Source organism: Lepisma saccharinum, chromosome 16, assembly GCF_977018435.1.
Source record: "Lepisma saccharinum chromosome 16, izLepSacc3.1, whole genome shotgun sequence".
NCBI lineage: Eukaryota > Metazoa > Arthropoda > Insecta > Zygentoma > Lepismatidae > Lepisma > Lepisma saccharinum.
Genome location: NC_139244.1, coordinates 52,797,449 through 52,810,930, shown reverse-complemented (window position 1 = coordinate 52,810,930; position 13,482 = coordinate 52,797,449). Strand labels below are relative to the sequence as shown.

At 38.6% G+C, this 13,482-nt stretch overlaps 1 protein-coding gene across 1 annotated transcript in view; it reads left to right on the top strand.

Annotated features, from left to right (window-relative positions):
* Window positions 1–13,482, top strand: part of LOC146000082 (uncharacterized) — a 55,953-nt gene that overhangs the window by 19,656 nt on the left and 22,815 nt on the right. The window contains exon 3 of the mRNA XM_083137414.1: window positions 5,655–5,807. Coding sequence (XP_082993540.1) covers window positions 5,655–5,807 — 153 coding nt within the window. The remainder of the gene's footprint in view (window positions 1–5,654; window positions 5,808–13,482) is intronic.

Here is a 13,482-nt window from a genome sequence, read left to right as displayed (position 1 = left end):
AATATTGATACGCGTGTTTGTGATTTTGTGGGTTAATACAGTGTACAGTTATGGAAACAAGTTCTTCTCCATAAGGCTTTAATAGGAGCAAGTAATGCAGGAGGGTAGGCAACACACATTGCACCCTTCGATGATCTGGTGATTTTGCCTGTCGTAACACCGAGAAACGTCTTTCACGGGAAGGTCAGCATGACAGGAAGGCAAAGAGTGTCATGTGACTATTGGTTACGAGGAGTGTTGTGCTTCTCTACGTCCCCAGTTCTTGATCAACATTGCAGAAAAGTAGAGCTGCGTGCAATATATGAAAATAGGTTGTTTTCAACTACACGCTTAATTATGATCTTCCTAATTGTAAATATATCAGACGTGTCTGCCGATTTAGTCTTTTACTTTGAATTCCTGTTCGACATAGGCGTAACTTGACGGGGGTAGAAAGGGCATTTGTAACGCAACCCCCCCAAATCAGGTTTCTTAAAGCTGCTAAAACAGGAATTACATACCTCGATTCGACGCGTCCAAAATGTATTATCTTTAAAAGATGGTTCCCAAATAGATACCAATTTAATACTTTGAAAGTGTGTCATATTTGTTTATTACGTCACATCTTAGTGTGCCAAAGGTCAACTACAAAAGTGGGATTTCGTAACAGAAAAAAGGAACCCACTTCTTTTATTTCGTAGCCGATTTCATCTTGAAACTGAAATTAAGAATATTAGTTAACAATGTCATTGGTAACCAATAAAAAAATGAATTATTGTGTTAGGCCCACTTCTTTAATACCTTAGCACAATCTTTTTCGCAAGTTTAAATTTTGTTGTAAGTCCACTTTATGCACAGGTAGACTAATCTGAACTGCATACAGTTTAAAGTGGGATCCGAACCACTATGTGCTACCACCTGGTATCGTACCCGAGACCCCTTGATTACAAGGCCTTACCACTACGCCATCAGGGAGGCGCACATAATCTTTTTATTTCGACCTTTTTAAAGCTATATATGTATCATAATAGGTTGTTTAACGTTCCGACGCCTCTATGGATTATTTAGCCAGTATTCGAGCTTGTCTTCCATGTTTATGGTTTCCTGTCTGCAGCAGAAAAACTGGCAGGTTCCCATACCTTCTCTTTCAATAGTCTTACAATGGTTGCATATCATATCACCCAAAATTGATTCATTCGTTTCGAACAAAATCCCCAAGGGCGCAGTGGGATCGTCGTCGCCTTTTAATTATGGGATCCCGTGATCGATACCCGGTGGAGGAACATAGTGGTTCGGATCCCACTTTAAACTGTAGGTCCAGTCACGATTAGCCTAACAGGACATAAAGTGGACTTAAGACACCAAATCAAGCAACCAACCCAATCCCGTTATTGTTCAAATTATCGCATCCAGAACCTTCGTCGCGAATAACATAAGCAGGAAGACAATGTGAAATAACCGAATAGAAGCAGAACCTAAAACCTAAAACGGATAGATTGGATTAATTCGACGATACAGCACGCGTTCTGAAATGAACAAGAATACGAAAGTTGAAGGACCTCTATACGCACCCACTTTTCCTCCCCTCAATGGTGAAGATATGTTTCTTGCCGAGAAGCCTTTACGTAGGAGTGCCCTGAGGGAACTTCAAGGCCATGACGATAAAGTGTTCTACATGCAATGGCGGGACCAAAACATACGTCTGACAGCTGTGTTCCACTTTATTTCGTACGACATTGATAACAGGAACACGTTACCTCGTCTTTCGTAGAGCAGACGCCTGCTTGCTTGCCACCACCTTTTAGTTCAGTGACCTTCGCCCGTAGTTAGCAAGAGTGAATGACTCACCAGATACTTGTTGTCTGTGAGGCTACACAAGAATAGATATTTCGTTAGTGGCTGTAAGTATTGTTTCATCTGCAGTTATATCAGTTAACATTCGAATAGCTTCATAATGGTTACGTTAGTGATAAACATGTGAATTAGTTCTCGAGAGTGAGCTTTTCATCTATTTGAACGGGGGAATTTTTATACAGCTTGCATGTATTATTTTTTCCTGAAACAAGAAGAAATTCGAAGACTCAAAAAGAGTCGTATAAGAGAAGTTAACAAAAGGAAAGAAGAAGAAAACGAAAATGTAAATGTTGAAATAAGTTATTGTAGAGATCGAGTGATTAACATAAAGTCACGGGGCCTACTCGATGGCCTAGTGATAACGTCGTCGCCTTGTAATCAGGGGGTCCCTGGTTTGATACACTTACGTTAGTTGTTCGTATCCCACTTTAAACAGAAGGTCAAGTCCAGATTAGCATATCTGTGCACCAAACAAGTACGAAAGAAATTGTCACAGTGTAAGAAAATTTCATGTTCAACCACATACGAAACAGAAGGGAATAACTTATTCCAGGTTGGAGTTCACATCTGTAGCACCTAACCAACACAATTATGAATCGCAACATATTTTATCAGATCCATTTTAATTATACATGTATGATAATATAAGAGAAGTAGATGAAAGAGAAAACCAAGCGAAACACGGGCGCCTTCTTCAGAATTTCAAGTTTAGAGTTTAGTTGGTGTTTCAAGTCCACTTTATGCACATTAAGGCTAATCGGTACTGAACCTACAGTTTAAAGTGGGATCCGAACCACTTGTGCCTCCACCGGGTATCGAACCCGGGACCCCTTGATTACAAGGCGACGACGCTACCACTGCGCCATTGGGGAGGCCCTAAATTTCAGAATTTCAAATCTCGTTACATAAGGTTCTTGGTTGGAGTCCCGGACAGGCATGACTTTCTTGTTCTTGCCCATTATATCTGCTTCATTGCATCATAAATCATCGTTATGGTTTACCTAAAGGGAAAGAATAATGACAATAATTGCCAATACAAAGCCAATAAAACAGAACAACTCGATTACGGAGGTGTCAATTAGAAACGAGACTTGACAGTGTCTCCGTCTCTCGGTTTGTCGAATTAAAACCTAGTCATTCCATTGATTGATCCCAATTTAGCACACAAAATATGGTATAATGTCCACTCCATGAAGGAGTGGTTAGCACAGTGCGCTACGATGGCGTGGGTCCCTGGTTCGAATCTCGACTTGGGCATGGGTGTCCTTGGTGAGTGTCCCTTCATCAATTTCATCATATCATCACTCATCTTCATCGTCGCTATTTCCAAAAGTGAAAGAATAGCGAAACTCAATAACAAACATCTAATCAAATCGATCATCTCCATCGATTTAATTCTATACGGTAAAAATTTCCCACTTTATTACTGCATCTTACGTCATTTTACAGCATCTCAATTTTTTTCCGATTCGAAAGAATTGGAATGTTGTTTTGGGCAGTTGATTGTGCATTGTTTCGTTGATTGAATTGTTTCATTAACGTCGCATTAATTAGTTTTAGACCAATCGTGACAGAGGGAAGCAAGAGCCCAAAGGAATCGAAAAAGACAACGGAGAGACCACGGCTCTCTTTAAAGGTAGCATCTGTGAATACGACTGACGTGACTGCAGAATAATATAGATAAAAATTGTTTCACTTTTTCCTTTTAATTCTGTTTCAGTTATTTTACTTCGCTTTTCTTCTACCATTCGCCTTAATCGTGCCGACGAGGAAGAATTATATACTCGTGAAATGGACGATGGTACAAAAAAATAAATGCCTCTCCCACGGTTCGAAACTGTAACTACAAAATATTGTCTTATTTTTAAAATTTACGGCCAAATATGGTTTATCACGTAGGAATTTTCGCTCGTCTCTTTCTCAAGGCGTTCCATTGCCTCTCCGATGGCGTAGTGGTAACGTCTTCCACGTGTAATCAAAGGCTTCCGAATTCAGTACCAGATAGAGGGATTTTTGGTTCGGATCCCACTGTAATCTGTAGGTCCAGTGCATAAACTGGACTTAAACAATTAGCTTGTGACATGTGGTCTGTGATGAGAATCATGATTTCTTGACAATGACTCTAATAATACTGGAAATAATATTTCCTTACGAGTAGCTCTTGTTAAGAAACCAGTTCCTGAAATTTTCTTCTGGAGGCCTCGTAGCACCCAGCTGTTTGTTGTGGCTGGGGCATGAGTCATGTGACTCATGCTATCAATGCTCAATCCTTCCAGACAACTCAGAATCACCAGGCAAACGTAAGCGAATATTTTGTTATTTGGGTTGCATAAACAACAGGCTTTAAGACGTTACGATATTCTATTTCCCGTGGCCCAGGTAATTCCTTCTCTGACTGTACTTGGACGAGTTTTTCATTTACGGGTAGCTTATTACAATTGTGAGAGGAATTGATTTTAGCTTGCACTATAAGACCACCAAAAAATACTGCAATTTTTACAGTAAGATTCACTGTATATTCAATATGTTTTACACTGTAGTACAGTAGTTTTGTTTCATTAAATTACTTTAGTAATGCATGTTTCGGTTAATTCCAATTTTCGATAATTCGATTTTTCGAATTGAAAGTGTTTATTGTGTTAATTCCGTGTTGGCATCTTTTACTGTCATTTCACATAATGTAAATGAGACTTCATACAAAATAATTTGCAGAGAATATAATTTTACATAGGGAGGTATACTATGGCTTTCATTGAGGAAACTATCGACAGTAATTATTACCATATGAGATGAGTGTAAATGATCATAGAAATACATATTATGGGATGGGACCAGCATGATTGGTAGACAAACAAAACAAACGGAACCGAACATGGGAGAGGAGAGATCTAAATGCAATGGTTCCTTGTTCAAGAATACATTGCTCAAATAGGAGCTTCTGATTATTTTTTTCCCAATTCAGGGATCCAAACTCAGAAACTATGGAAATTGCATTGAAAACAGTGCCATTTCAGGAACTGGTGTATAGCAGTTGAATATTTCAGTGAAATGTCTTTGAAACACATGACGTCCTTGTGTCGGGGGAGGATGAATTGGCGTTTGAAATAGTTGACATTAGGCACATCTAACCTAACCTCCAAGTAAAATAGCTGCATTATACTGAAAATATAAGGGTAGTAGAAGGAGGAAGAGACTCTCACAGTACTTCTTCTGATAATGGATGTACTTAGTACTTCAGGCCAACGTGCAGTAACAATAAGAACCCCTCTCGCAGTAGTTGCATTTTCGCCTTGTAATCAAGGAGTCCCATGTTCGACTCTCGGTGGAGGCATAAGGTGGTTCGGATCTCACTTTATACTGTAGGTCCAGTCCGAATTAGCCTTACTGTACATAAAGTGAACTTAAACAGCAAGCCAATCAATCAATCGATTAGAACCGCTCATAGAAACGGTTTTCCCTTTCCCACTTATTTGCCAAAGCTGCTATTCCTGAATTGGAAACATTCCACGAAAATGTCGGTTCTTGAATTGTGAACTTTCGTCTTAGTTCCTGAGTTAGGACGAGTCATCTGCACACCAATCAAAACTGGATGTGCGGGCACTAAAGAATAATTGATAATAAGAACTGTAGCTTGAAAAACAATAAACGAAGTCTGGAAAATCAGGTTAGTTGCTTAATTGCAATAATTTAATTGGAATAAATTGAACATAATTGTTTTAATTTAGCGCGGGACCGTCTTGAGCTCGGGGCCTCGGGGGCTCGCTCTAACAATTTATATTATCCTAATAAAACAAACTTGTTATTGTTCTTCTAAATTACAGCTGGAAGTTACAATTGTTAACACCGAGTTCAAGAAGGAGGAGAACTTGATAAACTATTTGTGTTACGACGGAGAAGATCGAGGAGGAACTCTCATTGCAGCATTTTTCTTCATGGGAGGTTTTGAAAAGGAAGATAACTGTGAAAGATATGAGGTAGGTGAGGCAACGGTGACTATCTAGGAAAACTAATTTTATATATACAGGCATTAACATTTCATGCATAACAAAGCTGCAAGCATCATCCATTGGATATCAAGAATGTCCAAATTTGATTCAGTCATGGATATCATTCATGGATGTCCGTAACCATTTCTATATATTGAAGTGTAACTCGTAAAATAGTTTGGGGATCGTTAGAGTCACAAGGGATGTAGCAAATTACGTAAAGGGAGATTTTCATTTCATAACTTAATTGGCCTACTCTGTCAAGAAGAAAAAAAGAACGTTGATAACAGAGCGAAGCTCTCTCCACACTTACCGTGACTCGAAGTGATTATGCTAGCTGTGGTGTCCTGGGTTCGAGGTGCAACTTACTGAGGCGTCTCGAGCCTTAAGTTATAGGCCACGTCGAACTATTTCGCCAAAGCGCACACTATACTCGACGAATTCTGATTCAATACTGAGAGCGTGTTTTATTGTACGAGTCGTTTTTATACCTTTCTTACGATCCAGTGTTTCTGACCCCTCAACGAGAGGTTAAGCCTCTATCGTCCATGGAAAGTCCCCAGTGGATGTGAGGCCAGGATTACATACGCAGCGGTATGCAGCAAGACGAATACTCCTATTCTCTTTGGTATGCAGCATTGTCGTTGAAGGATCGGGTCGTTGGTCAGCTGGAGAGGTGGAAAAGTGCAGCTCTTCCAGATTTCGCTCTGTATCACCCCCCATTCCCCTCACTAAAAGCATTCATCCACCGATGGTTTCATGGTGACAAGCGTAAAACTGTTGTAGCATTATTACATAAAGAATTGATAGAAAAAAATAAGAACTAACATTATTTCCTAAAACCCAAAACCCGTATCACAAATAAATATATGCCAACAATTAGTTGAGTAAAGAAAATTATGCCAAGCACTATAGTAAAAATTGTTAGTGTTCAAAATGCGAATTAATCAAGACATTATTAGCCACGCATTGGTTCTGAAAAAATTATATAAAGAATATGTAGGTCAGTCACAAGTCCGGATTGACCGATAAGGATATCACAACAATAAGGATGTAAAAGAAATGTCTCTCGCAGATGAAAGTCAATGGGATGTCACCACAGTCTTAATTTAGCCTGTGTCAAACAAAATAATAAAAATACATAAGCGGTAACACATATATACATAGTTGTCGCACTGATATTGGTGAAACACGCAGGTTTGTGTGGTACAGACTTCGCCAGACATGGTTCGTAGTACAGGACGAAGAATAGCAGCAATGTAAGTGGTCGACCATACACAGGAAGGACACAAAGACGCATGGAAGCGTGTTATGGCGTATGACGTCATAAAATGACGCACTGTGACGTAAAAGCACTTCACTGCACTGTAAGCATGTTGAGGCCATGACATATGAGAAACACTGGCGATGCACTGGAAATATCGGGACGAATTGTCATAGCACTCTGAGAGGATAGGACGTCGGAGGGATGGTCCAGTAAAAAGGGGCCGTGGACGCTGAACACTAATGGTGGCAGAAGCAGAAGGGAGCAACGGTAGGGCAGAATATACTAGAATTGTAAGTTCCCTGATGCAAATATGACCACGTTAAGCTTTAATTAATTATCCTGACATCGTCTTATGCAATTTGCAAACAATAGTTGTGCGAGGCAATTTGTTGGTTCTTTGGTTATAATACACCAAAAAGACAAGTTTCGTTCGTGAATATGAATATAGAAAATAATCACGAGAACGTAAGTCTGACTTTGGGACATATTAAACACATATGAGGCTAATATGGCCACCATTTGTGTTACTGTTTTGAAAAGCATAAGTCAATAAAAACACAACGTAAAATTACTTATACAACTTTTAAATGTTATTTTATACAATTACATGGTTTTAAATTTGATACAGTTAAACATGTAAAGATTGATAAGCAAGTTAAAAGATGTTTGGAACATTTTAGCACCTTTTTTAGATATTTACGTTTTATTTTATAATTTTTGTAACTTTTATGCATTCAAATTTTAGATAGAAACATTTAACCTTACTAAAGGGCGATCCATAAAGAACGCCGGATTTGAAAAGGACGACATATTTTTTTTTGTTTGGTTGGCAGGATTGTTTGTGCGATTGTTGTTATCAGTTACCATTCAGGATTTCTGTTGATAAGCATTTCAGTTGTTCTACTTTTTGTGTGTGTTGTTAACGCCATGGAAAGGTACAGCAAGCAACAGCGAGTTTTGATTGTCAAAACGCACTACAAGAATGGTGAAAATTTGTTGTTCGGAAACTCCGTACAATACTTGGTCATCTTCATGCACCAAACCAATCTGTTCGTAGATTGATCAAGAAATTTGAAGAAACTGGATGAACACAAGACATCAAAAACCCACTGAAACCAGCGGATCATGGAAAACGACTGCAATTTGTTGACTGGATCCTTGAAAGGGAAGAAGCTGATTTTCATTTAACGGGTTCGTAAACAAGCAGAATTGCCGAATATGGGGATCTGAGAATCCAAGAGTGATTCAGGAAAAGGAAAGGCATGCTTAGAGAGATACGGTTTGGTGTGGAATTTGGAGTCGGGGTTTGGTCGGTCCTTACATTTTTGAAGGCGAAGAAGGAAATGCTCTGACAGTGAATGGAATTCGTTACAGTGGAATGCTAACTGATTTTCTTTGGCCTAGTTTGGATCAAATGAACATCGAAAATGTATGGTTCCAACAAGACGGTGGAACTTGCCACACTTCAGGAGAAACAATGAATCTGCTGCGTGAGAAGTTCCCGGACAGAATAATCTCGTTGCGAGGAGACCAAAAATTGCCACCTCGATCTTGTGACTTGACACCATGTGACTTTTTCTTGTGGGGTGTCCTCAACACACTTCATGGGGAAATGTGTGATCGGCTCATGGTGAATTTCATGGACCGAGTGATTGCGTGTAGGGGGGTCATATGCCCGATATTGTTTTCCATGCTTAAACCTTAATATCTCGTGAAGAGAATGGTATGTTTTGTGCTTTTTTTTTCAAAAATACATTTCATTTATAGCAACTTCAAATCCGGTGTTCTTTATGGATCACCCTTTACAAATGGAAGAAGAACATAAGAATTATAATGAAACAATAATAATATCTCATTTCTTTTTTTTTTACTTTATTGGGTGTTTTTTGGACAAGTGAAAAGGTCCTTGTCATTCTTTACAAGCCCTACGCACTCCTCGTGCACATAATTCGCACACACCACACGAGTATCATATCTTTCACCTCATCTTCACAACAAATAACACAGTATCAGTTCTCATTATTTCTTGCGAAGTCTTCTTCTGCACAGTCTTCCGTTTTCCCTTCTTCGGTTTTTGTTTGTTCTTTGCCACTGATTTAGTGATCTTTTCGATGTATTTTTTTGTTTGAAAAAAATTTTATGCAGGTCTCATCACTCGGGTCATCTTCCTTGGCTCTTCGGTGTTGGAGACATTTCTTGAAAAGAAGTTTGAGGGGTCGATGTTGTGATTATTTTTGGATCATCCATATCTTCCAATTCCTTGGAGTCATCTGAAGAATATGCAGTCACATCATCCAACACAGTCAACCTTGCGATATTTTCAGAATTTTTACAGCATTAACCCATAATCGCTGCACTTGGCCATATTAGCTTCTATTGATTTTCTTAAAAAATTCTAAGTTATTTTAATTAATATTGTTAATATTTACAGTTAATAATATTAATATCTACAGTTTTACTGAAAAAGTTAATATTTACTTAAATCATGTTATTCAGCTAATTTATTTTTTCAAATATTTACAAATTGCAAGTCGTAGATAAAATAACTTTGCAACCGTTTGTTATATTAGGAAAATATTCATGTAAATTACTTACAACGTATAATAAATTAATTTTTTATATACCTGAAAATATTTAAAGTGTAAATACTACCGTATTGAACTTACATCGTTGATTGTACTGGCGAGCCCTTCCTGAGTCCAGAATCCACGTTCCTTCTTCCCTGGATAATAGGGTTTTATTTCTGAAACAAAATAAAGAACACATAAATAGAAATACAATGTATCAAAATTCATGATATCATGAATTTTCTGAAGTAAGTGTCGTTCAGATATTTCTAACGTGTTTTCTGAACGTTTCTGACTTTTATGATATTTTTCACGCAGCATTACTTCCTTCGCGCCTCGTGCAATACTTGAACATCCACGATCATTGTGCGTTGAGCTTTATTTTTCAAAATTTTGAATTCCACATCAAATATATTAGCTCCTCCCACAATGGAATATCTGATGACTCCATTTTCTAACTATGATATATTTTTTTAGTAATTAGATCTGTTATGTGCTACCTCCGGCTAGACTTACTATCTCAGTGTTAGTAAATTAGTAAATTAGCACGATTCTTGGAAATAATCAGCGAATTCAGTCGATAATTGAGAATTCATTTATATATATAATAAGACTGATCAGGGAAGTAGATGTATTTCGCGTGGAACCATTTTGTGTAGGTTTTAAACCATCTCATGCACATCTCGAGTGCTGCAAAAAGAGGATTTCTGTCGAGCGCCAAATCGTTCGCACGGACGACGCTAGATACCGTACTGAATAGAGCTTCTTCGTTCGAGCGAATAACGCTCGAACAGGCAAAGCGAGCGGTATAAGCTCGAAGCCCTGCAGTGCACGTACAATCGTAATTTGTCTGTCGTAGCGGGCCCTCAAACATGGATGGTGAAGTGAAAGACTCAGTGAAATTCAAAACTAAGTGAACATAGTCATCACCACCATGTTGAAATGTAGTTTAGTCTCTCTTACCAACGCACAGTGGTAAATAGATGACTGTAGGCTTAAACTGCGAGGACGGATTATTTACATATCGGGTGGGCTGTAAAGTTCGTAGGCTGACTCATAGATGGCGTTACTAGAATTAAATTCATGTGATTTTTACTTAGTACTAACCTTCAAAAGATACGTGTATAAATTTCACAGCTGCCGGATAATTAGTTCGTAAGATATAGCATTTTGAGTGAAGCAGCTTTTGTTATTGTGAAAAAAATTATTAAAAAATAATTTCGTGTGTTAATAAAGCATTGCTTTTTGGCGAAAAAAAATACTGTTGAAGCCAAGGCTTGGCTTGATAAACATTATTCGGACTCTGCACCAGGAAAATCAACCGTTGAGAAGTGGTTTGCTAAATTTAAACGAGGCGAAATGAGCATGCACGCAGTGGACGCCCCAAAGAGGCTGTTATCGACGAAAACATCAAAAAAGTCCACAAAATAATTTTAAATGATCGTAAAGTGAAGTTGATCGAGATAGCTGAGACTTTAAGAATATCAAAGGAACGTGTTGGACATATTGTGCATGAATATTTGAACATGCGAAAGCTGTGTGCAAAATGGGTGCCGCGCGTGCTCACAATCGATCAAACGCAACAACGTTTTGATGATTCGGAGCAATGTTTAGCGATATTCAACCGTAATAAACACGAATTTTTCCGTCGATATATTACAATGGATGAAACATGGCTCCATAACTACACTCCAGAGTCCAATCGACAGTCAGCCGAGTGGACTGCACGTGATGAACCGAATCCAAAGCGTGGAAAGACGCAACAGTCGGCTGGCAAGGTTATGGCATCAGTATTCTGTAATGCGGATGGTATTATATTCATCGATTACCTCAAAAAGGGCCAGACCATCAACAGCGATTATTACATAGCGTTGTTGGAGCGTTTAAAGGATGAAATCACGAAAAAACGGCCCCATTTGAAGAAGAAAAAAGTGCTGTTTCATCAAGACAATGCACCGTGTCACAAATCAATGAAAACGATGGCAAAATTATATGAATTAGACTACGAATTGCTTCCCCATCCACCATATTTTCCAGATCTGGCCCCAGTGACTTTTTCCTGTTTGCAGACCTTAAAAGAATGCTCGCTGGAAAGAAATTTAGCACTGATGAAGAGGTAATCGCCGAAACTGAAGCCTATTTTGAGGCTAAAGAGAAATCGTACTATAAAAATGGCATCGAAAAATTGTATGGCCGCTGTAATCGTTGTATCGCCCTCGAAGGCAACTATATTGAATAATAAAATCGAATTTTGTCAAAAAAATATTTTTTACTATGTTAGCCTACGAACTTTTCAGCCCAACTGGTATCGGTATATGTGTCTACGTTCATTGTCACATGAAAATTATATTCCATTGCATACGCTGGAGATTGGGAGACTCGAAAGATTACGGACGAGCAAAAGTGGTTCCCTGCAGTACTCTAGTATGTGTGTGTATGTATATATATATTGATGAAGTATAATGAGTGAAGTTAGAGAAGAGGCTCGTTTAATGCTCTCTTCCACTGTTCATTAACCTGCCTCCTTCATCTATTGCTTCCAAGTTATCCCAGGAATGCGCTGCATTTCATATTGCTTCAATCCTGAAGTCATACGGGAGGTTACGAAAGTAGCCTCGCTTATAGAGGACTGGAGGAGTAACAACCTTTAGTCCAGCAGGAGTATAAATGCGGAAGAACATCGCTCTCATTCGCTCACAGTTTTACTCTGAATCTACTTCGATACACTCAGCGCGGGATAACGGAGGACAAGTTGGTCAAAGTCGAAGTACTGACTCTGACACGATATGGACACAACATACATCTTCGTCTAAGACAAGACTACAAGAACTTCGGGCAGGTATGATAGTGGGGAAAGAGCATTGTTACTCATATACGTATAACTCATATTTTTCCTTTATTCACCGAGGGGGTCTCTTTTGAATTAGTTATGAACCATAAACCTCTCGCTTAATAATTTGCTACATACCGGTGACTCTCGATTCACAAGGTTCAATTGAGTCACACATCATGGTGGAGTTGCAGAACACTGCATAATAATGATGCAGGTAACTGTTTTTCTTTTGTTTTTAAACCCTCCCAACAAACCTCTGTTGAAAAATCAAGTATTTTACAATACATTCTATTCCCAAAACTAACACTACGTAATGGAGACGCTTTATTTTTTTCAAACCATTTTGTACACACGCGTGCAAAACAGTCCTAAATTTTAAAGAGTTTTTCCCAGTCCCCAATTTTTTTGTGTTCATGAACCTCACCAGTTGAACATCGTCATTGCGTTCCAATCGTAAAGTTCAATTAAATAATGCTACGAATAACTATTTGAATTTGTTTAGTGACAGTGTTTTTTTTTATCCTAACATAAATATATACTTGCTGCGTACTACCCCCCCCTACTTGTTTTTTTTCTCTTGCATAAGATTAGAGTATGAATAGCTCACAATTAAACTTGCATGAAGACCTTGACGATTCTTTAAATCAAATCCTTGAATTAGCTACTTCGTTCACAGAACCCCACCCCCAGTTCAGCCCTTAAATACCTCACCTTCACCTCCACTTACTAGATCTTAATCTGCTAACACAGCCTACCCACAATTCTTTCAAGGTCTAGAAACACCCAAAAGAATACGTAAAGTACCCGTAACCAGTACTCCCAGTAACAGATTTACCCCCAGCAATGGCCAGTATACCTCAAGCGTTGTATCCTCACCCCTTTAGTGAGCAAAATCCTCAAGACATCGAGCAATTTTTCTTTAAATTTGAGGTGATTTCAATCCCGAGTAACTGGAATGACCTTAAAAAGAAAGAAATGTTACCCCTCTCTCTGACA